This window comes from Artemia sp. Qi Xiang Cuo, chromosome 16 (assembly GCF_049724085.1).
Source record: "Artemia sp. Qi Xiang Cuo chromosome 16, ASM4972408v1, whole genome shotgun sequence".
NCBI lineage: Eukaryota > Metazoa > Arthropoda > Branchiopoda > Anostraca > Artemiidae > Artemia > Artemia sp. Qi Xiang Cuo.
Genome location: NC_142809.1, coordinates 32,232,792 through 32,255,656, shown reverse-complemented (window position 1 = coordinate 32,255,656; position 22,865 = coordinate 32,232,792). Strand labels below are relative to the sequence as shown.

The window sequence follows — 22,865 nt, the reverse complement described above, 5'->3', positions numbered from 1 at the left end:
ATTCCAAAAATGGATCTTCTTCGAGTAATCAAAATCTTATCCGACCTCCCAGTTGCCTATTCTGCAGTGCTAAAACTGATGAAGCTAGTTGCTACTTTGCCTGTGATCACTGCCAGTAATGAACGATTCTTCTCGGCATTAGGGCGTGTGAAAGACTATCTGTGATCGACGATGGGAAACGACAGAGTCAGTGATCTCATGATAATGGCTGTTGGAAAAGAGGAGGTAAAGAAACTGGATTTGGATAGATTAGTCGAAGATTTTGCCAAGCAGCGACCTTGCAGCTACCCCTGTTTTAGGTATGTTTGCTCAATGTTGTTCTATTTTGCATCTTAATTTTAAAAAAAATAAAAAAAAATCCTTACCCTCCCCCCCCTACATTTTCGTGAATTGGCGCCATTTGTTGCCTGGGAGCAAAAGTCTCTTGCTGAAGCTGCAATTGATAAAGTAAGAATGAAAACTGTTAGGAAGTGAATATTAGAACTGACTCAAGAAAAACTTCTTTCAGGGTACTTGTGTCATGCATCTAAGATCCACCACAGCCTTACCAAGAATCAATGTGTAGAATTACCAATGATTTTCCAGTTGCAAGCAGAAAGGAAATGCATTCATCGTGGGTTGATGAAGGCAAACACAAAAAAGGTGGTAAGGACTGGTATTATGGATTAATGAAGAGATACCCTGAACTCAACTTGAGAAAGCTAGAAGCTTGTAGTTTGACAAAAGTCATTGGCTACAACAGGGAAAATGAAAACATCTTCTATTATAATCTTGAAAGAGTCCTAACAAAGTGTAAGCTTGAACCAGAAGTTATATATAATGTTGACTAGACAGGTGTAAGAACAGCATAATTGCAGAGATGGGCATAAAACAAATGAGTAAAGTTACATCAGGAGAGCATGGAATATTTGTTACTCTGGCATGCTGTGTGAGCACATGGAATGGCTTTGCCACCATTCTTCATTTTCTCAATAGGTAACTTCAAGGAGCATATGTTGACAAATGTGCTTCCATCATCTGCTGGAGCTACTGACCCAAGCAGCTGGACAACTGCTAGAATATTCAGGTTTCATACCACAATCTGTTAAGTATGCTAAATACAGTAAGGAGAAAAAACTTTCTGCATATTTTAGATAATCATGAGAGTCCCATCTCCCTTGAGACTCTCAACCTGGCAAGTGATTAAGGAATTGTATTATTGACTTTTCTACCATATTGTAGCCTTAACTTTGATCACAGGATATTTCTATATATAATTTGCTTAAGGGCTATTTTTTTGATGTTATGAACCCATAGATGATGCATCACCCTGGAAAACCTGCAACAATATATGATATTGCAGGACTTGTTGGTAAAGCATTTTCAAAAGCTTTTACCTCAAGTAATATTGTGAGGGATTTTGGAAGAATAGGCATATTCCCATTAAGTGCAATACCTGAAGATCTGTTTTTTTCATCATATTCTACTGATGGAATCTGGATTCAGTGAACAGCAGCACAACTAAGGAGGAGTTTGAAAACTTTTCAGGGATCAATTCTACATATTTAGACGTCATTTTGCCAGAGCAGCTTTACCTATTTCAAAAGACTTGTGCTCAACTGTCAAGTAAGAATACCAGAGGTCACTAAAAGAAGAAAATTAGGGTATTGACTGAAGCACCATTGAAAACTCAATTTGAAGCAGAGCTGGAGATAAGGAGGAATCACAGGTAAACAAAGGAAGGCTCAAAATCTATTAGGCACAAGAATCCAACCCCACCAAAAGATTCCCAAATACAGCTACTATATCAAAAGCCCTCTGATGAGGGTTCTTCCTCATCTGATGGAGAAATGAGCTACAACTAGATGATGACATTGAACTTTAAGGAGATATTATCAAAGAATCTTCAATGAGAATCAAAGAGAATTGTTATCATCAATTCTCACCTCAAAGACGAAATCCAGAGGTTTTTCAGGCAGGAGAAAGGTAGAGAGCAGAGAAAACTCAATTTGGTTGCATATGGCATACCACTGCAGCCAGGAGTAAATAATGACAAGACATTCATCGAAAGTTATCTTGCAGAGCAGTATGGGATTACGGGTGCAAACATAAGCAGCGTCAGATTATTAGGACAACCATTGCCAACCAAAAGATCCAGAACCAGCAGCCAAAAACCAACCCAATACCGACATCCTCCAATTCTCTTCTCTGTCCCAAACCTAAACTTGAAAAGACGCATTCTACAAAAATCTTACAAGCTTCGCCAGGATATCCAGTTCAGGGCAGATGCATCCCAGGAAGATCGGGAGAAAAGGAAAGCCTTATCTGCTGAACTCAGACATCGGATTAAGCTAGGTGAGCAAAATTTGGCTATCCACTGTGGAAAAATTGTTCCAAAAAACTCAATTGGTCCAGGTGGGAGCCACCCTTACCAGCCCATGAACTATTAGATACCCCAGCTACCAGCCCTGTACATAGTGTAAATAATGACCCAGAAGTATTTGTGTCACCAGTTAGTGCCTATGAACTTTTTAAGTCATCATCCTACATGTCCTTTGCAATTGCAAGTCTCAACCAATCAGATGATAGCAGATCCTCCAGCTCTTCCATATCTATTCTGGACAAGCCGGTCCTCAACGTGAATCACTGCCGTAAGCATGTACTCAACCAAAAAAAGCAGCAAGTAAGTCAAGATTTCTCCGCTCTAATAACAAACGTTGACCAACTTCCAAGCAAAATCAATGAGCTGAAATCTTTGATTTATGCAAACGATTATGATATTTTACTCCTTACCGAGGTGTGTCCCAAGAATTCAACAAACCAGCTCCTAAATTCACATGTTAGCCTGCAAGGCTACCATACTAGTATCAAACCTGTCATATAATTATTGCCGCTGTGCAACACTTGCACTGGTTAAATTCTCTTACACCATCACCCCAAATGACTACTTCACTGGATGCCCCTATGCGGAAACCATTTCCTTTGATATTTCAGTTCCAGGGACTAAAGACAACCATTCTGTCAGAGTTAGCTGTATATATGGAAGTCCGTCGGCATCGTCACCAGAGGAAACAGGTGGGAAATTAGCAGAGCTCATTTGCAAGATTGCAGACACCCACCAAGCCGATCTTCTAATTGTAGGTGACTTCAACCTGCCTAACATCACCTGGAAAGACCAGTTTCCCTATGTCTCATCTGGTCCTATGAGCCCAATCATTGACATTATTCATGACATTATCATGTCATTGTCGACCAAATTGTCGACCAGCCGACGCGTTTTAGGGAGGGACAGCAACCAAACCTTCTCGACCTGGTATTTCTCAGCAGACCAGAAGCTCTCCTCTCTACCTTTTACATGCCCCCAATCGGAAAGAGTGATCATGTCACCATAGACATTAGAACAACATTTCTCTAAGTAACGAATCGCTACATCAAGAAGACCTTTATTAACTATGAGAAGATTAGAATGGATCTCAACAACATCAGATGGGATGACTTCTTATCTGGTTCTCTAGAACAGCAATGGCAGTGCTTCAAAGAATTACTGATAAGCAAAGCAAATCAGTACACCTCAAGCAAGCTCATCCCCAAACCAAGAACACTTCCGATAATGACAAAAGAGATTAAGAGGGAAATCAACTGTCAAAGCAGACAATGGAAGATATATAAAAAAACACCACTCCCCTGAAAATAGACAGAGATATTCCAAAAGCCAGAACAAGCTTAAAAACTTTATGCGGGCCTTCTACAAGAGCTTTGAATCCAAACTTTGTGATGAAGCCAAGACAAACCCAAAGAAGTTTTGGCGGTATGTCTCTAGACAAGACCACAATAGACAGTGTATCTAAAAACTGATAACAGAGCGAGGTGAAGAAACTACAGACACTAACAAGCTTGCTGACTTACTGAACCTGCAATATGTCTCAGTTTTCACCACTGAACCAAATGGCCCTTTACCTTCCCCACCAAAATACGATGTAAAAGCCCCAATGGAGAGCACCACGATATCGTCTACACATGTACTTAAACGTTTACTGAAATTAGATGCTAACAAGTCGCCAGGGCCCGATAATATACATCCCAGACTATTAAAAGAAACTGCAGAAGTGATAGAAGAGCCCCTCACGAGAATCTTCCAGACGTTACTTATCTCTAGAGAGCTACCAGCAGACTGGAAAGTAGCCAACATAACGCCGGTATTCAAAAAAGGTGATTGCACTAAATCTGAGAATTATCGACCTATTAGCCTAACTTCAGCTGTTGTTAAGATACTTGAACGCATAGTCAATGATTCAATTCTCGAAAATTTAACCACAAACAAGATCTTGTCGCCAAAGCAGCAAGGATTCCAGTCAGGAAAATCAATCGAAATGAACCTATTGGAATCATATGAATAAATTACACATCTGATTGACCAAGGACATCCAGTCGACCTACTGCTGCTGGACTTCGCCAAGGCTTTCGACAAGGTACCGCACATTCGATTGCGCTCCAAATTATCTGCCTCCGGCATCAATTCAGCTGTGATAGACTGGCTAATGAATTTCCTCACCAACCGCAAGCAGAAAGTCCGCTTATTCCAGTTGGGTGGCCAGCCAATCTACTCCAGTGAGGCCCTGGTAATGAGCGGGGTACCACAGGGAACTGCACTAGGCCCAACCCTTTTCTTGATGTACATCAACAACATTTTCTTTCATGTAGATAATAATATGCATTTGTTCGCTGATGATGCCAAGCTGTTTGGCACTGCAAATCCACTGACCATTCAACGGGACGTAGACAGTCTACAGGATTGGACTCAAGACTGGCTCCTTCAATTCAATACAATCAAATGCTTTATTTTGCACCTTGGACCTAACAAACCAATGTCTACCTACTCAATTTACAATCACTTCACAAAAACAAGGGAGCATCTAGAGAATAGAGAAGAGAAAGGGACCTTGGTGGCATCATCGACGACAAGTTGAAGTTCCACAGCCACGTTCAGCATGTTGTTTCCCGTGCAAATTCCAGCCTTGGCCTATTAAAACGGACCATTAGTAGCCGAGAGGCAACAATACTCATAAAACTGTATAAAGCTCTCGTCAGACCCCATTTTGATTTTGGCATGTGCTTTGCAGGTCCATCTCATCGGCAAGATGTAAAGCTCATCGAAAATGTTAAGAGGCGAGCAACAAAGTGCATGAAAAGCCTAAAATCAACTTCATCTGAGAACCACCTCAAGCACCTTAAGCTATCGACCCTCGTCTACAGGTACAGGCGTAGCGATATGATGCTTACTTACAAACTTCGAAAAGAAAACTCTACCATCGTTAGCAGCAGTCATAGCACAAGCCATCATTACACAAGAGGACACTCCAAGAAGCTGCCAAAGTTAAGCTCCCGATCGAGAACCCGTCAAATGTACTTCTCAAGAAGAGTCATAAACCTTTGGAATCAATTGAAAGACTCAACTGTCAGCGCTCCCTCCATCCAGTCATTCAAATGCCACCTTGACTAGGAGTGGGAGAAGAGGCAGTGGAGGTTCAATTAGGAGTCGTCGACTCAAGAGCACTAAATGTCCGGAGGACCTTAAAGCTCTCAAATGGATTAAGGTGATTAAGGTAAGGTGATTATATATTGGCAAAGTGGTCCTCGCTAGAGGGAAAGTCAGCCGAGTATTTTATTGCCAGAGTAGTTCCTGTTCTAAACAAGTGAATGCAAAGTCAGTGATGGCGAGGAAGATGTAGAAATTGAGCTCTTAAAAGAATATTCTAGCAGATTTGTAAACAGTGGCAAGTTGGCATTGTTCATAAAAAAAAGATGTTGAACTTGTTCTACCTTGCCCAACCATTTGTGGTGGAACCAGTCACCAAGCTGGGTAGCTTTCATTTGCTTTTGATCTAAGTACCTACAACTGAGGATAGTCCAAGTTTTTTTACTTTGGTGTAATCTAAGTTTTTGAATGAGAATAATAAGAAAATTGCAAAGATAGATAAGTTGTATAGAACTCAGTTTGGTTCATACTAGCCTCTACTGTTGGGTAGTATCACTCTCAAACTGTGTCCAAAATTAAGGCTACTACTCTTTTGAAAAACAGTAAACCCCAAAACTCTGGAAACAACTCAGTAAGATTCTACAGGGAGCTCAGTTTATGCCACCAGAAGTTTGGTAACACAAATAAATTTTATGAAAATAAAAATCAAACAAGTAAAATTGTGTCATACTGTCCAACTCTCCTATAGATCTTTCTGTTTAATTTAATAGATCTTCAGAGTTACTCCTAGTTTTACTACGTCCCCTACCTATAATACCTGATTTAGCCCTAGGGTATAGGGGGGAAGTGTGTGTGCTGAGACACATGTACTTCTGACAGGAAGTATGGGATAAAACAAAATTGTCTAGATGCATTGTGTTGGCAATCTGTTGCTGAAACTGTGGACAAAAAAATGGTGTCTCTTAGATGAAATTTTCTTTGGAGTTTTGAGGTGTGAAGCTTTTCTGTATATTTTGAAAACAAAATCAAGGCAAGATTTTGAAGTTCTTTAAGGTAACCTCAGTTGGAATTGATTAACTTCACATCTTTACGTTGGTATATTCTTCAATTTTATTGTTCACCATCTGCTTGTAGAGAGGCAATCTTTTCTAGAACAGTGCATAGAGGGTACTCTGGGACATTTGGTTCAAGGTACTCTGGAATGCATCATCTGTATTGTGTCCCAGAGTCCTCAAATACTTATGAGCTGGGCCCAGCTTGTATGAGCATTGACCTGACTTGCTTGCTACATAAGTAGGCCTACCACATTATTTAAACCACAGTAAAACCAAACTGCATCCACAATGTGTCATTCTTCTCTGAGCTAAATCAAAAATATTAATTACACACTGCTTGTGAAAATGGCATAGTGCATCCATGTGGTCAAAGGACTTGTCTGTAATATCTTGTAAATGGTTTAGGTTGTTAATTTGAAAATTTCAGTGAATATTAAGGGAGATGTTGTACTAAATCAAAAAACACTAGGTGTATCCAAGTTATCAACAAGCACATCTGGGCATATTTATATTGGTCTCAGGAACAGACTTAGGTATTAAGTTGAAACTTCCATGGAATGCTAAGGGGGATGCCGAAGAAAACCAAAAGAAATTATATGCATCTGAGTTGTCAAAACCACATATCTTTAGTATTTCAAGAACAGTTAGGAAATGGTATCAAATTGAAACAGTCAGAGAATATTGAGGGGGATGTTGAACTTAAAGACATTATGTGTACTCCAGTTGTCTATGGGCATAGCTACAAAATCTCAGGAACAGCTAAAATTATTATATAACTTTAAAATTATAACTTTCAGGATATGTTGATTGGGATGTTGAACTAACTTAAAAGACACTGTATGCATCCTGGTTGTCAAAATGGCTTGTCTGTAACATCTCAGAAATAGTTGTGGGTGTTAAGTTGAAACTTTCAGAGAATGTTAAGGAGGATGTTGAGCACAATCATAATACTTTTCTCCTTGCTGAAAGGTATTATAATTATGTATGAAAGATGAAAGAATATCTGCATCCTGATTGTCAAAAAGGTATATCTGCAATATCTCAGGATTAACTAATGGTATTTATTTGAAACTTTTAAGGGGTGTTGAACTAAATCAAAAGTTACTATGTACATCCAACATGTTAGAATGGTGCGCACAATATTTGAGGAGTAGTTAAGGGTGTTAAGTTGAAACTTTCAGAGAATGTTTAAGGGAATGTCGAACTCAATTAAAAGACCCTCTGTGCAGACTGGCGGTCAAGAAGGTATATCTACAATATCTCAAAAAGAGCTAATGGGATTTAGTTGAAACTTTCACGGAATGTTGAGGGTGATGTCAAAATAAATAAGAAGACACTAATTACAGCTAATAAATAAGAGTGGAATATTGTAATTCTTAAGCCGAAGTCATGAAAAACTGCAGAAATGTTCATTATATAAACCAATAACAAACCTTGACTATCAAAAACGAACAAAATTAATTAACAGTAACAGGAACAATGGGTTTATTTAAAAAAAAAAAAATATATAAATCATCGATTCCCTGAAGCAATGCTTGTGCGGGAGAAAACCCTCCTAATAAATAAAAAAAAACAAAGAAACCAAAAAAAAGAGAGAAAAAAAAAACAAGAAATAGAAAAAAAACAAAAAAAAACAACATAATTAGAGCTCAACTTACCGGACCCGAAAACCAACGAACCTCCAAACAACACCCAACAAAATTATAATAATTATAATCATATTCAGCTGCAACTAAACCCTCCTCAAAAACAAAACTTAAGGGGCGTGGAATAATCCATTCAAAATATACACATCAAAACAATGGTTCTTTAACGACTTACGAAAAATCCTGCAAACTCCCAACATTCCTCAAATCCTTTGGCAAACTCTCCCAAACTAACGGAACAACATGGCGAATTGAAAAGCTAGACCTAGACGTGACCATAGCTGGTCTTCGCAACAACTGAGAAGATCGTGAATAGTAGACGCAAGACTAAACATTCCTGAAAAACATGATGGTAACTCCGATGCTAAATATTTAAACATAAACAGAGCATTATAGAATACACATATTCCTGCCAACGGTAGAATTTTATACTTGCGGGAAAGATGCCTCACCGATACAGATAGGTCAATTTGATTACCATAAAGAACTCTAATTGCCATATTCTGTGTTACGCAGAGCGGATGGAGGTGAGTTACGAATGTTTTCGACCAAACCATACAACAGTAAATGAGATATGGGTGAACCATAGAAAAATACAACATTCTCAGAATATCACACGGAAAAAGATACCTAAGTTTACGCATAATACCAATATTACTAGACAATTTGCTGTTAACAGATGCAATATGGTCTTTAAAACTAAGGCTTTCATCAATTATAACACCGAGGTATCTAGTACTAGTAGATCTTACAATAGTATGGTGACCTACTTCTATACTATTAATCCATTGATAATTTCCAGTAATTCTACCATAAATCAAAAATTCTACTTACTGTGATTCAGTTTCAATTTATTTACTCGCATCCACTTTTCAATTGAAGAAATACTTTGTTCCAATATAGTCATCAACTCATTTTCAGTTCTAGCAGCTAAAGTGAAATGGGCATCATCAGCAAAACATGGTAGAATTCCTTTAGTACCGTAAGTATCAAGGTCTGAAGAACAAGACACATTACTTGAAGCTCTACAAAGGTCATTAATATAAACCAAAAACAACAAAGGGCCCAAAACGGAACCCTGGGGTACTCCAATCGAAATATATTCAATTTTAGATGTAACTCCACCCATCGCGACATACTGAGTCCTTCCACTAAGAAAACTAACTATCATATTTAAAAAATCACCACGTATACCACTGCTATATAGCTTTTGAACTAGTATATCATGATCAACAGAGTCAAATGCTTTAGTAATATCCAAAAATATCGAAGCTATCTTCAGACCCTTGTCTAAAGCATCATTAATAAAAGTTGTTAAAAACAAAACTCCATGCTCTGTAGAATGATGACTCCTAAACCCAAACTGACTAGAACTAAAAAATTGTCTTTTTTTGAAAAAACTTACCATCCTACTATGAATCAACTTTTCAAACACTCTAGAAATAAATGGCAGTAAAGAAATCGGTCTATAATCACTAAAACATTTCTTATCCCCTCCTTTAAATATCGGGATAACATTCGCACACTTTAGACAATCGGGAAATATTCCAGCTTTTAAACAATTATTTATCAGTCCTAAAAAATGACTAGATATAACAGGTAATATCGCCTTCAAAACCTTCAACGAAATAAAATCGCCTCCTGATGCACCAATTTTTTATATTATTTTTAACATCAAATAATTCATTAATAGTTACAGATTTAAGGTACGCAGAAACATCACAATCTTCAGGTAGGAACTGACGAAAATCTCCATCTTGATCAAATACTGGCACCGATGATGACACACGCTGCCCAATAGTAGCGAAGTGATTACACATCTCATCTGCAACATTATTATTCATTCCTATATTATCTGGACGGATCAAGACGCTACCAGGGCAAGTCACCGACTTAATCAATGTCCAAGTCTTACTCGGGTTACCCTCAACTTTTTTTAATTTAACCTTATAATATTCTACCATAGCCAGTCGGAGTGCAGCATTTAACCTACTATTATAAACTCTATATATTACTTTATCATGAGGATCATTGCTCCTTGTTGACAACTTATATAAAAAACGTCTTCTATTAATTGACTGTAACAAACTCTTTGTAATCCAAGGTTTATTTGGAGACACCCTTCTCTTCTGTATTCCTGACACTTAACAACATTCCAAAAACGTATCCTTAATCTTACCATACCAAAGGTCAAACTTCAAATTTAAATCTAATTCTTCTTGTAAAAATTTAAAGTCTAACTGTTCTATCCTAAGCTTAAATCTTGAAATAGTATTTGAATCAACAAATAATTTCTTAGGCTTAGTGCGAGCATCACAATCAATATTAATATTCTTAAATATACCCGGAACTAATATAGCCAAACTAAAGTGATCCGAAACATCTTTTAACACAACACTCGACGAATCATGGGGAACATTCAAAAATACATTATCAATTAGAGATGAAGATGACTCCGTCACTCTAGTACAAATATTTACAGCAGGATGCATCCCATAACCTAACATTATATTCAAAAAATTCCGGGCTTTTAAATTAGATGCTAACAATTTCAAATCAATGTTAAAATCTCCACACACAAAACACGGCATGTTCTTACGAGTTAGAAGGTCCATTTGTTGCTCTAATAATTCTAAAAAACAATCTACACTAGCTGAAGGGGGGCGGTAACAAACAGCAATAAAAAATGGGCCACCATTCTTATCAACCTCCGTAACAAAACACTCAAAAATCATCTCTTTATTAACAGACAAATCATCCCTAACCTTCACATTCAAATCAGTTCTAATATACAGGACAATTTTCTATTAAAATAGAAACTTTCCGTAAAAGAAGTTTTCTAAATAAAAGTAAAGTTATCAATCAATTGGCTATCTCAGCATTTTTAATCAATAGTAAATTGGTCATTCATGGGGCAAAAACTTAGTTTGGTGCCACAAACGGGCAGAAAACGTCACTCTCCCGTGGCATAGTATTTTAGTCACAAAAATTTTTAATCTCCATTTGAATGAGCATTCTTCTGATCTTTTAGGGCCATCGGTTCGGTACGATCATCCATGGGAAGAAAAATAAATAAACACGCGTCTGTCATCTTTCCTCTTTGAAAAAAGAAATGCAAAATTCCACATTTCTCTAGATATGAGCTAAAAATCTCGTCTGTATGGTTCTCTAATATGCTGAATGGTGTGATTTTCATTGAGATTACTTGCTTTTTAGGGATATTTTCCCTATTTTCTGAAAATCAGGTAAATTTTCTCAGGTTCTTAACGTTTGATGTGTAACATTAAACTTGATTAACTTTATACAGGGGCGTCCCAAGGGGGGTGTGCCCCCTCCCCAAATTTTCTGGCATTTGGTAATATTTTCGCCAAAGGTGAAAATTTTGGTAGAAATTTTTCAAATTCCTGACCTCTGCAGAAAATTTGGCAGAAATTAGGTAGCGATTCGGTAAAATCTACGAATTTCCCCTCAAAAGAGGACCGGAATACCCCGGTCCTCTAGATAATTTCAGAGACCACACTGCCTTTCCATGACGATAAATAAAAGTTCAAATAGGGAAAAAATCCTTTTAATAGACAGTGATGATGATAACAGTGATAAAAATTCACAAAAATACCAGATATTTAGGTCAAATATAAAGTGGCCGTCATCCGTAGTAAAACTAAGCTAAAACAATTTAAAACAAAAGTTTATGTACTAAATCAAATAACACTACATATTGTTTAAATCTCTAATTCTTTTCAAAGCAAAGGCGGAAGCTATTCTCTTTGACCTTCTTGGATTCGGTTCAATAGCGTTCAATGATATAACATTTGGACAGAGATCAACTACATTGGGTGAATTGAACTTTGCTCTGTCAGTTTTAATTAATTATCATTGATAGAGATCAGCCCAAATTAACCTGTATCCTGATTCAAAGCAATACTCGCGTACAATATTTTCTTTATTTCAAGAGTTTCACAAAAATTTGGCTTTAAATCCCGATCCCTAGAAATCAATGAGACATTCTTGAACAAAGTAAAATGGTCTGAAAAATTGAAGATATGTTCTGAAAGGGCTGAAGTAAAATCTTCAGACTTAGAATCTTGCTTTAAAGACAAAGAAAAAGAATCTTTGTGTTGTAATAATCTCATTTCCAAACTCTGGTTAGTACGTCCCACTTATGAGCTTCCGCAAGTACATGGGATCTGATAAACCTCACTTTGTTGTCCCAATGAAGTTAGATCCTTCCCAGAATTTAGAAAACTATATCTACTAGGACACTTGGCAAGACTAATCTAGCTGTTCTAAAGATCCCTTTGTCCTTGCCAACGCCTCCTAGCGGATAACAATAAAGAACACTTTCATTTAGAAACAGGCCGTCAAAAATATTTAACAGCCAAGACGCAAAATCATTATCTATTATTTTCCCTGGCACGGAACTCTTTTCCACCCTGTCGTCTAATATTTTCCCTGGCACGGAACTCTTTTCCGCCCTGTCGTCTATTATTTTCCCTTGCACGGAACTCTTTTCCGCCCTGTCGTCTATTATTTTCCCTGGCACAGAACTCTTTTCCACCCGGTCGTCTATTATTTTCCCTGGCCCGGAACTCTTTTCCGGCCTTTCATCTCTTAATGTCCATGGCATAAAACCTGCAGGGTTTTCGAGGTTTGGTACTCCACCACCTACCTCTCTCTTCGCCCTTCGGAGCTCAGACATTCCTTTCCCAGGATCCTCTGAACCTGTTAACAGCTCAAACCTTCCTTTCCCAGGATCCTCTGAACCCGTTAACAACACCAGGTCCCTCGGTTGACCGCAGTCCGCCCATTCATCAGCCTCATCTCTCGACACAACGCCTCACTACATCAATGCCTAATAAATTATCATTCATCTGGTCCTTTGGTCAACCATAGTTCGCCTCTTCACCAGCCTCATCTTTCTCGACACAACGCCTCACTACGTCATTGCCTTATAATAAATTTCTCATCATTCTTGATAATACACCCCTCTAGCTCAGTGCCTTATTACAATGTCTCAATTTCTCGTCATATTTTTTTATCCTAAAATGTCTGCCTAAATTCCTAATCTGACCCCTACATCCTGTACTAAAAAAATCTACCTCTCCCCCTGGTCACGTTTTACGTCAGACTAGTTCTGACGGAGTCCTTCGTTCTGTTCTGTCCAACGAATTTCAGCATCTACGGTTGCTGAAAAAAATCCTGCTTTTTTTCACCAATTGCGTTTTCAATAGCTTCAAAACGCTGTGCTTTCTTATGCGCTTCATAAACAGAATCATAACCATTATGGTATTCTAATAAATATATTTTAATATTTTGTCTCGAGCCTTCAATAAAACAATCCAGGCCTATACTATCAAAAAAACCTACTAAACCGCCACAGGCCGATCGACACGATTTTGTGGCAATCGTAAAACAAATTAATTAAGTCAAAGCTGTAAAAACAAGGCAAAATCGTTATTCAACACTCCTAACAGATTTCCTACTCGCGTGCGAACTTAAAATGCATGACTTACTTTCGTAAATTGTCCTTCGACGTTCTTCACTTTGTTTTCAAAAACTGGAATCTGGAGCGCGAACCTGGAACTGAAGCTGGAACCTGGAACTGGAATCCTTGAAGATGCAAACAACAACAATTCTCACCTTTCGACGTCAAACGATGAAATTTTTTTTAGCACATATCAATAACACAATTGTGCACGAGCCGAAACCGCTTTCAGCGGATAGTCTACGCCACAATTACAGTTGACAAAGATGAATTTTACCAAAATTGAAAGGTTATGCAACTTACGACGACAATGTAGGTGATGGGCCTCAAAAGAAAATGTTAACTTGATATGTAGCAAACATAGGTTGAAATGGTAAGAACTGTAATCCTCTCCGGCAAAAACCGCTGACCCATTTTGTGAGGTTTGACGAGGACAGGAGAAGAATTCGAACTGGTTCAAGTAATCTAAGCTGGTAACTTATATTCAGCACAACATGCAGATACACATCAGGACATTTGACAGAACTGCCCTATTTTAGTCTGTCAACTTATATGAATTATAGCAAATGCTCAGAACTAATATAGTCGTCAAGGAAATGGGCTTCATTTAGGAAATGGACTTTTTGACAGATCCTTAGAATTTAGCTTATAGGTTTAACCCGGAAAGACCTACTTCAACTAAAGTTTACAATTGGTGTCCATAATGTTTACTTTTGAAAATCTCGCGCAAAGGGCATAGTTTTGCACTAGTATCGGTTGCCCACTGAGCTGCTGAAATCAGTGCCGAAAAATGCTTTGTGTGTCTGGCCCTTAAGAGTATACTTGTATTGGCCCTCTTTGTAACTTGGGCCCCTGGATTTTTTTTCTTTGTTAGTCATTTAAACTCAATGTCTTTATTTTAGATTACAGTATGTTGTTTCCCTTTTAGTTTGTTCTCATTCAAATGGACTCAAGCAGTGATGAAGAGGAGGTTATGGCAATTGAGCTCCCACCATCTGAATTTAAAGGAACTCTATGCAAATGGACAAACTATATCCATGGTTGGCAAAACAGATATATTGTCCTTGATAGGGGAATATTATCATATTTTAAATCAGAATTAGACACCGAGTTTGGCTGCAGAGGATCAGTGAGCATACAAAAAGCACAAATACAGGTATGACTAGGACTGGATCCACCAACAAATTTCGGTGGGAGGGGTGATTTAATTTTTCTGACCGTTGCTTAAGCGGTTTTTTAAATACAAATATAGAAGTGATGGAAAAATTTTGAAAGAAGGATGTAAGTGAATAAACCTTAATGATAGGTTTGTTACAATTGTTTATTTTGGCAATTCACCAAGGGCCAGATCAAAAACCGGTCATAGAGGGATGTTTAAGGTCTTATTTGAAAGCTAATTGTTATGTCTACCGTACTTTTGTAAGCAACGAAAGATAATATATTCAAAATAACTAAATTTTTTACAAAAACTCCATCTTCTTAAACAAGATGATAAATCAAACGACAACAGATGATAAAAACGTATCTTTTGAAAAGTTGCTTTTCTGGGGTATGATGTTATATTTGAGTGACTTCGCTGCTTGATTCCCTTTGGTTTGTTTCTCTTCTAAGTTCCATCTAATAAAAGCTGAAGACTTTTCCCTGTGTGTGATATACACATTAGATATTGTGGTTGCGGCGTCAGAGGCAACCTAGTAAAGTACTTACAAAGGGCACTCAATTCGGAAATTTCGTTTCAAATAGGCCTCACCCGAAATTCTATGACTACTGGTTGGGTATAATTACTCCTGTTAAAGAAGAACTGGGATATGTGACTGCTTTCCATGCGAAAAAGTTGCTTTTCTCGAGTGTGATGTCATATTTGAGTGAATTTGCTGCTTTCCATATGAAAAAGTAATTTTCTTTACTTCTCATGATAGGAGACTAATTTTCCTGTATGGGGTTTTTGGTTATAGTGACTCCAATAGTTGAGTTTTCTTTCTGACTCGACGCCATTTTTGAGTGGTTCCAGGCTATTTTTTGAAACACCCATAAACTTGTCTTCGCAATAAACATATAGTCTTAAAGACTTGTAGAAGACTATCATCTTAAAGATTAAACATTATTAATCGTACTTGTATGTTTGGAAGCAAAATTGGACTATAGCCCCCCCCCCCCCAAAAAAAAGAGAACAAATCCTACTTCTTTAACTTCTCTGCAGACCAGGACTCTGAGGTATAGAATCATCAGAATAAAGGATTTAATAAGTTTAAAAATAACAAAAAATAGGTATTTATGTTGAATAATTTTAAATTTACACGCTACTTTCTTTTAAAACTCATTAATATCATTAATACAGAAAACGAAGGCAGTGATAGAGTGCAACCCTGTTTAATACGTTACTTAAAACTGGCCTAGAATACTACCTTCACTACTACTGAAATACCTCACACGTTTCCATTATAGCTTCAGTCAAGAATTCAATGACATTATTATCATTAACATTTATTATTTTCCAACGGCAATGATTGCAAGTCTTCGTTTATTTGAAATACAATTGTCTCCACGAAAACCATCAATTCAGACTCTCTTCTTTGACGAGCTGCAATAACTTCTTCATGATTAGGTGAATATTGAGAATCAGTGTCCATTGCGCATTTATTTGGATAAAGGCTGAAAATGAAAACAGACATATTGCAATGGTGAGCTGTAACCAATTCCAGTACTGCGACATTTCTATAGCTTTAATGCCAAATCTCGACAGCATTCAGACAGGGTCGCGTATATTGGCCCACCGATCATGCAATAAACACCTTGGTGAATGTTGTCTTATAAGCCAATTTCTCTGGCAATCTTCAGAGCTTATTCACGGTATTTCTTATTGTACACACCTTACATTGAGGGACACCGAGTTCTGAATATATCTTCATGTGGGCCGACCACTGGAGGTCTTCCAGCTAACCCTGGCATGCTTACATAGTCTTTTATTATTTGTAGCAATTTCCTTTAATATGAGCCATTAACAGCTCTCTATGATATTCCAGTGTCCGCTATATGTGGAGAAAGAAGATGAAATTGATGGTGAACCCCATTCGAAAAAGTGATTCGCCTTGTTGTTCAAGCCAAGGGATTTTTCTTGATGTTCGAGCCAAGTTCCCGATACAGGGTATTCGGCCAAGGCGATTCAGTGGTGCACTTCTTTTTTCGACCATATGCTGTTTTTAGGAGTTTTAGGCTATGTTTTTTCTTACTAGGTGGTTCGTCCATTACTATAAGCAATGTGACACAGATCTTATACTCGGGTCGTGTAGCAGTACCAATAATGTTGTCGTCAGTGAAAGCAACTACAATTTCCTCGTCCAATAGACGGTCTACAGTAGATGGTCTGCAGTAGACGGTCTACATTTTTTTTGGCATGGATTGGTTTGGGGTGATATATGTCACAATAAACTGATGGCTTTTGGTCTTTCACTGCAAAAGTAAGATCATTAGCATACGTAAATCAAAAACAGAACCGGCCCCGGAACTGAACCTTGCGGGACACCGAGCTCAACTTCAAATGGTAAGTGGAAAAGAGGATATACGAAAATCACTCTTCCAGACAAATTGGAGAAACGGATGGGAGCATTCCTTCTTATACCAAAGCATGGTAATTCAGAAATAAGAATGTGGGGAGTCATAGATTCAAAGCCTATTGACATACAAAAATATAGTACTAAGAATCAGACCTGAATCAAGAGACAAATGTAGAAAATACAACAGAGTTGTAAAGAATGGAACGCTTGGCTCGGAACCCAGGCGGAAAATCATGAAAGAAGTCTTTCTTGAAAAAAAGACTAGTAGAGGGGAAACCATAGCCTTTTGAAAAATTTTATGACGAGTCGAGCTTCCTTAAGTGACCATGGGACAAGTCCATTTTTAAAAGACAGATTTATAAGCCTCGTATGACGCAAAAGAATCGAAGGAAAACGAATTCAACTACCTTAGTGAGTATAAAATAAGAAGTTCTTCGAGTTCTTCTCGAAGAAGCGAAACAGAGACTGCAGCTGCTACTCGACGCCATAGATGGAAAGGCCGAGAAATTAGGACTCACAGTGAATAGCAATATAACAAATAGCATGGTACTGGAATGCAAAGATAAAGTAATTGAACAGGTAAATGAATTTAAGTACCTCAGGAGTTGGATTGAGTATAATGGTGAAATAGCGAACAAAATCAAGAAGAGGATTCGATCATCAATATAGGCTTTTGATAATTTAAAATCCATTTGGCGCAGTAGGAAATACTCTTGCGTTTTAACCTACGCCTCATGAATAGCTATGTGATGTCAGTTCTCCTCTATTCAAGCGAATGCTGGAAGCTAAACTTTCAACTGGAGAAACGTGCCTTAGCCTTTGAAAACATGTGCCTCAGAAGACTCCTGAACATATCATACCAGGAAAAAGCCACCAACGTAGAAGTTCAACGGCGAACCGGTCAGTCATTAGCTTATGGCCTTTTGAAACGTATAAGATGGACGTACCTTGGACACGTCCTTCGCATTGCAGAGGATCGGCTTATATGTGCAGTTTAAGAGTGGCGCCCTGAAGTGAGGTGCAAAGGAGGTTAACCAGGACACAATTCACGACGCCAGTATGACCGGGATCTGAGTAGAGGGGAGGTGTCTCTTGAACCGCAGCGAGAGGACGTCAGGGCTGCAGCTCAGCTTCGTGATGTCTGGCAAGGCTTCTTAGACCCTCTATGTGCCATTTCTGACTCTGGAGGATCTAAGGTCTAAATTAAGATATTGAACCGTTTAATGCATCAACTATTCCAGCTTACCTCAGAAACTGGTTCCATGGCCATTGGCTTCAGACAAAATGGATAAAGGAGCGATATGAAACGGGGTTTAGAGGGAGAGGAACTGACTGAAGAAGCAGTTGATCTCTCAGCAATAGCAAAATAAGAAGTAATTGCTTCTTGAACTTTCAGTTTACTCTGGCCAATGGAGTCATCAACCGCCAAATTTGGAGAGACAAAAGAAGGTGGAGACGACGGCGTGATAGGGGAATTGATCACCTACCAAGTTTTTCAATTGTAACCAACTTTCTCTGTTACATTGCCAAGTAGTTCAGACTCCTCTACTTTTTTCAGGAACTTGGATTTTGTTATTTCATCAGCTTTTATGATTTGGGTGACCTTTTTTAATCCACCACAACATATCATACACTTAAGTCAAACTATATTTTTACCAATCACCACGAAATGTAATGTTTAGGGTCCTGAACCTTATATTCTATAACTGAATTAATCAGAATTCTTTGTTTTAGATTGTAAGCTTCACCTATCAAATACTATCAGCTATCCTGTCAAGATGAGCTTTTTGACCAGGCAATATTCCACTTTGGATTTCTTCATTTTAGAGTGCATTTGAAGGTAAAAAATGCACTTTCTACGCCATAGGTTCTAACACGCATCATAGCATCTAGGGTTTACTGATGCATATGTCTTGGGCTAATTACACGTGTTGATGGCAAAACAGTAGGTTTCACATAATCCTTTGGTTTAAGGTTTGATCTTATAACATATCTTGCATTTGAATATATGGTTTAGTTCTTGACTACTTCTGGTTCATCCCTAGCATTAGCATTTCCCTTTGAAGTTTTGCGAATATATCCATTATAAATTGGTTTGTCTGATCAATATAAATAAACGCATGGTCTGTTGAGGCCTCACAAACCACAAGGTAAAGCGAATGAAATACTAGGGTTTAAACCTTCCCATTTACCCTTTTTAGTGCTTGAATCCATCCATGGTGCATTTTGTTGTTAAAGATCTACTTTTGGAATATCCCAATCCAAATGATGATTATTTTGACTATTCCAAAAAAATGAGCAGGTACTGAGATATTTTTTTGGTAAAATTCTCAGACTTCAAATGTATTTTCAGCTAGTTTGATAATAATGTACTTTTGGGTTCTAAATATATCTAATTATACTGTCGTACCGTGTTCATTGGTTGTGGGGACATTACAATAATATTTGTGCTGAGGGGGCGAATCCAGGGGATGGGTTTTGGTTCGTGCCCCTCTCCCCAGGAAGTCCAAGGTTGCACTAATTACAGGAATGGAAGGCGAAAAATAACGATGGGGAAGTCCATTATTCATGGGTGCCCTCCCCCCAAAAATTAAAAAAGGCACTTTATTGTTGGAGAAGCTTATGTTTTCTACTGGCGACTCAAGTTCAAATTGGAACCTCGTATTGACAAACTGTTAAGTGGAGCATGTTTTTTATTCCGAACCACGTCTTTATCTTCGAAGGTAATACAGTTTTGACGTCACCTATGGCATTCTTGTTCTTCAGAACTTTCTCCAAAGTAAATCAGTAGAAATTCAGTAAACAGTAGGCTATAATCGAAATACGTATTTGTGTACAAATGTAGTATTATACAAGTTCAAATTAAGATATTATTATTCTTGTATACATTATTGATAATAATAATTGACAAAAATTTGGCTTCTCCTTAGAGACTTCTGCTACCTTTAATTTAGATTTATTTTTGAGATCTAGTTATGAGTCTTTTAGATGAGTCGTTCTGTGTTGTAACCACTATGGGGAACATCCCTACCCAAAATGTGTTTATTTGATTAAGTATTGTAAAATGAATTAAACAATAAATAATAACGCTTATGTATAAAGTTGTAATAAAATGTGCATTTTTAAGAAGAAATTTATTCCCATGTTAACAAATTGTGGTCAAGCTAAACTTAAAAAAACACGTGGGGAAGGAGGAGTTTAAACCTCAACTTCCCCCCCCCCCCCAAATATATCATAATTCAAAGCTTGATTGATTCGGGGCTTAAGAGTGTTGTTCAAATTAGCTCCGTAACTACTCATGTGATAGTGATGCGCTCGTTGGTTTTTGTTTTGCTTTGCTTTTATGAGAATAGCACGATATGAGAATTATAGAAAAAATATTTTTATAGAAAAAATCTTTATAGAACTCTTCTGATGATATTTCTCAAAATTACAGCCCCACAAGTTTGACGAGTGTCGTTTCGATGTCATAATCAATCCTGATTGTGTTTGGTATCTAAGAGCTGGAAATGCTGAACAAAAACAACAATGGCTTGAGGTGCTTGATATGCAGAAGGCAAGATAATTTATCTGTTTTTTCTAGACATTCTTGTTAAGTCCTAGTAGTGTACTAATTAAGGTTAAATAACGATTGCCAAAATTAATCGTTTCTATAAAAATAATTAATCGTTTTTATAAAAACAATCACGGAGACAATGGTTAACTCAATAGTGTTGACATGCATTAGTAAAGAAGAATAGGTCTCTCATATGTTTTTTTTTCCAATGTCATTTGATAGAATAGATGGTTGTAGAAACTCGGGAGCTGGTTCATTTGATTGCAATTTAAAAGCTATAGTGCTCCTTTTAAAGACCAGAAGCAGTCAGAGGGCAGTGTGACAACCCACTCAATGCACTTAGTGTCTCCGAGCACACCAGAACCCTAAATGGATCAAATTAAAACTTTAAGATAGGAGGTTTTATCAAAGCGAATTAGAGGTCGAAAAATGTGCCTCCAGAGGCGACATATGAAGTGCAGCCCTAGGAATAAGGGCCCAAAATCTTGGAAATAACCCATGTAAAACAGAGGCTTCATACATTCACTTTAATAGAAAGGTGGATCGCTAAAAATTAGTTGAATTCAGAATCATACTAGGATTTCAAATATGTATGAATGAAGGGCTAAAACTGTCCCCTACAGATCCATTACCCGAAATTTTTCACGGGGAATCGAATCGAGGGGTTTCAGAGTTTGCTGGTTACAAATCTGGGGCTAGTTGTGCAACATAGACATTCAAATTCAAAACAGGTTAAGCACATATGTCACAAATTGTTGACATGTTATATCCTGTTCAAGTCAGAATAAGGTAAGGGTTTTCAGTCTGAATGTAAATCCGTAGGTAAAGTCGTTGAGCCAGTAATCCCTTCAACCCCCCACCCTGCCAACTTTGAATGTACGTTTTATCTCTTTTGAGCCACTGATTACAAATTGAAATATCCTTAAAGCTTTATTTCTAAATTAAAAACCGACATTTTTTCTGGGGTTTTGACAGTCTAAAATTTAAAGCTGATTGCATGTAGGTTTCTTGTGCCGGTTTAGAAGAGAGGAAAACAAACAACAGTATTATTTCGCTAATTTTTACATGGATTTTATAGAATATTCTCTTTGAATAGTTTTCGCTTGAAACACTCTCTGATTTCGTTTCGTTGATGATATTCTGTCTGTTTGAGAACATAGACAGGACTCTAAAATATTTTTTGGCTCTGTCTCACAACTTTTATTTTTAAACAATAAAAATCTTTAGCGTAAAGAGCGAGGTGCTGAGGAGGGGGCAAACCCCCTTTCATATACGTAATAATTTCTGTTGGTTTAAGCTGCATAACTTCTGAATATTTATATAAGCAATACAAAGCATTAAACAACACATTTTAAGTTAGCATTAGTTCAAGTTTTCCTCTAGGCCTAAAAATATATACCAAGTAAATAGATCAATTGAGAGACAATGTTAAAAAGAAGAAACTTTTCATTTTGTTTAGAGTTGGAATGAAGAGAACCTGAAATCTTGAAATTAAATAATGCAAAAGGAAAAAATAATTCCATTGCAATTCAATTGATTCAAGTTAAAGATAATGTTACTTCTCAAGGTTCATGTATTTGTTTGAAGATATTGTTTTTATCTGCGTAAGATTTATTAGTATTGACTTTTTGTTTTATCAGAGTTGTGATAAGAAGCAAGCATTATTTACAACGTTTAAGTTTTTCAATGAAGCGCAAATGGCACTATAGCCTTTAGATGGGTTTGTGAGGGGATAAACGAAAAAAGTAGTGGCTTGTCCTTTGAAAATCGTAACCCTAAAGTGGTTGTCAGAAATATTATTATTTGAAGGAATAAACTTTTTCCATCCTAAAAACTTCAAGTTTTTATTCTTTTGATGGTTTGATAAAACATTGTGTACATTTTCAGTAAATTGCAAGTGGCACAAAGTGGCACTCCTGTCTTTAATAGGGTTTAAGGGGTGAGGTGAGAGTTCAACTCGTATTTTTGTAGTTTCTGTTGTTTCAAATTTAGGTTTTATGATCATTTTTAACTTTGGTTTATTTTAGATTTCATTTTTTCATGCAAAGCAATTTCTCTTTCTTTTAAATGTGGCCTATTGTACGTTTACTTGTGCTCCTTTCTATATCACCCTT

General features: G+C 37.4%; 2 protein-coding genes across 3 annotated transcripts in view; both read left to right on the top strand.

Moving 5' to 3' along the window:
• cert (ceramide transfer protein) overlaps window positions 1-22,865 on the top strand; it is a 124,746-nt gene that overhangs the window by 1,017 nt on the left and 100,864 nt on the right. The window contains exons 1-3 of one of the 2 annotated variants that reach the window (XM_089102154.1): window positions 279-299; window positions 14,570-14,797; window positions 20,632-20,751. In XM_089102154.1, the coding sequence (XP_088958280.1) occupies window positions 14,585-14,797; window positions 20,632-20,751 (333 nt within the window). In that variant the 5' untranslated portion in view covers window positions 279-299; window positions 14,570-14,584. Of the gene's footprint in view, window positions 1-278; window positions 300-14,569; window positions 14,798-20,631; window positions 20,752-22,865 lie in introns of those variants that run through there. The other variant, XM_089102155.1, reaches the window with a different exon arrangement.
• Window positions 5,087-5,479, top strand: LOC148942799 (uncharacterized). The gene has a single exon (XM_089102357.1). The coding sequence runs from the start codon at window positions 5,087-5,089 to the stop codon at window positions 5,477-5,479; it is 393 nt and encodes a 130-aa protein (XP_088958483.1).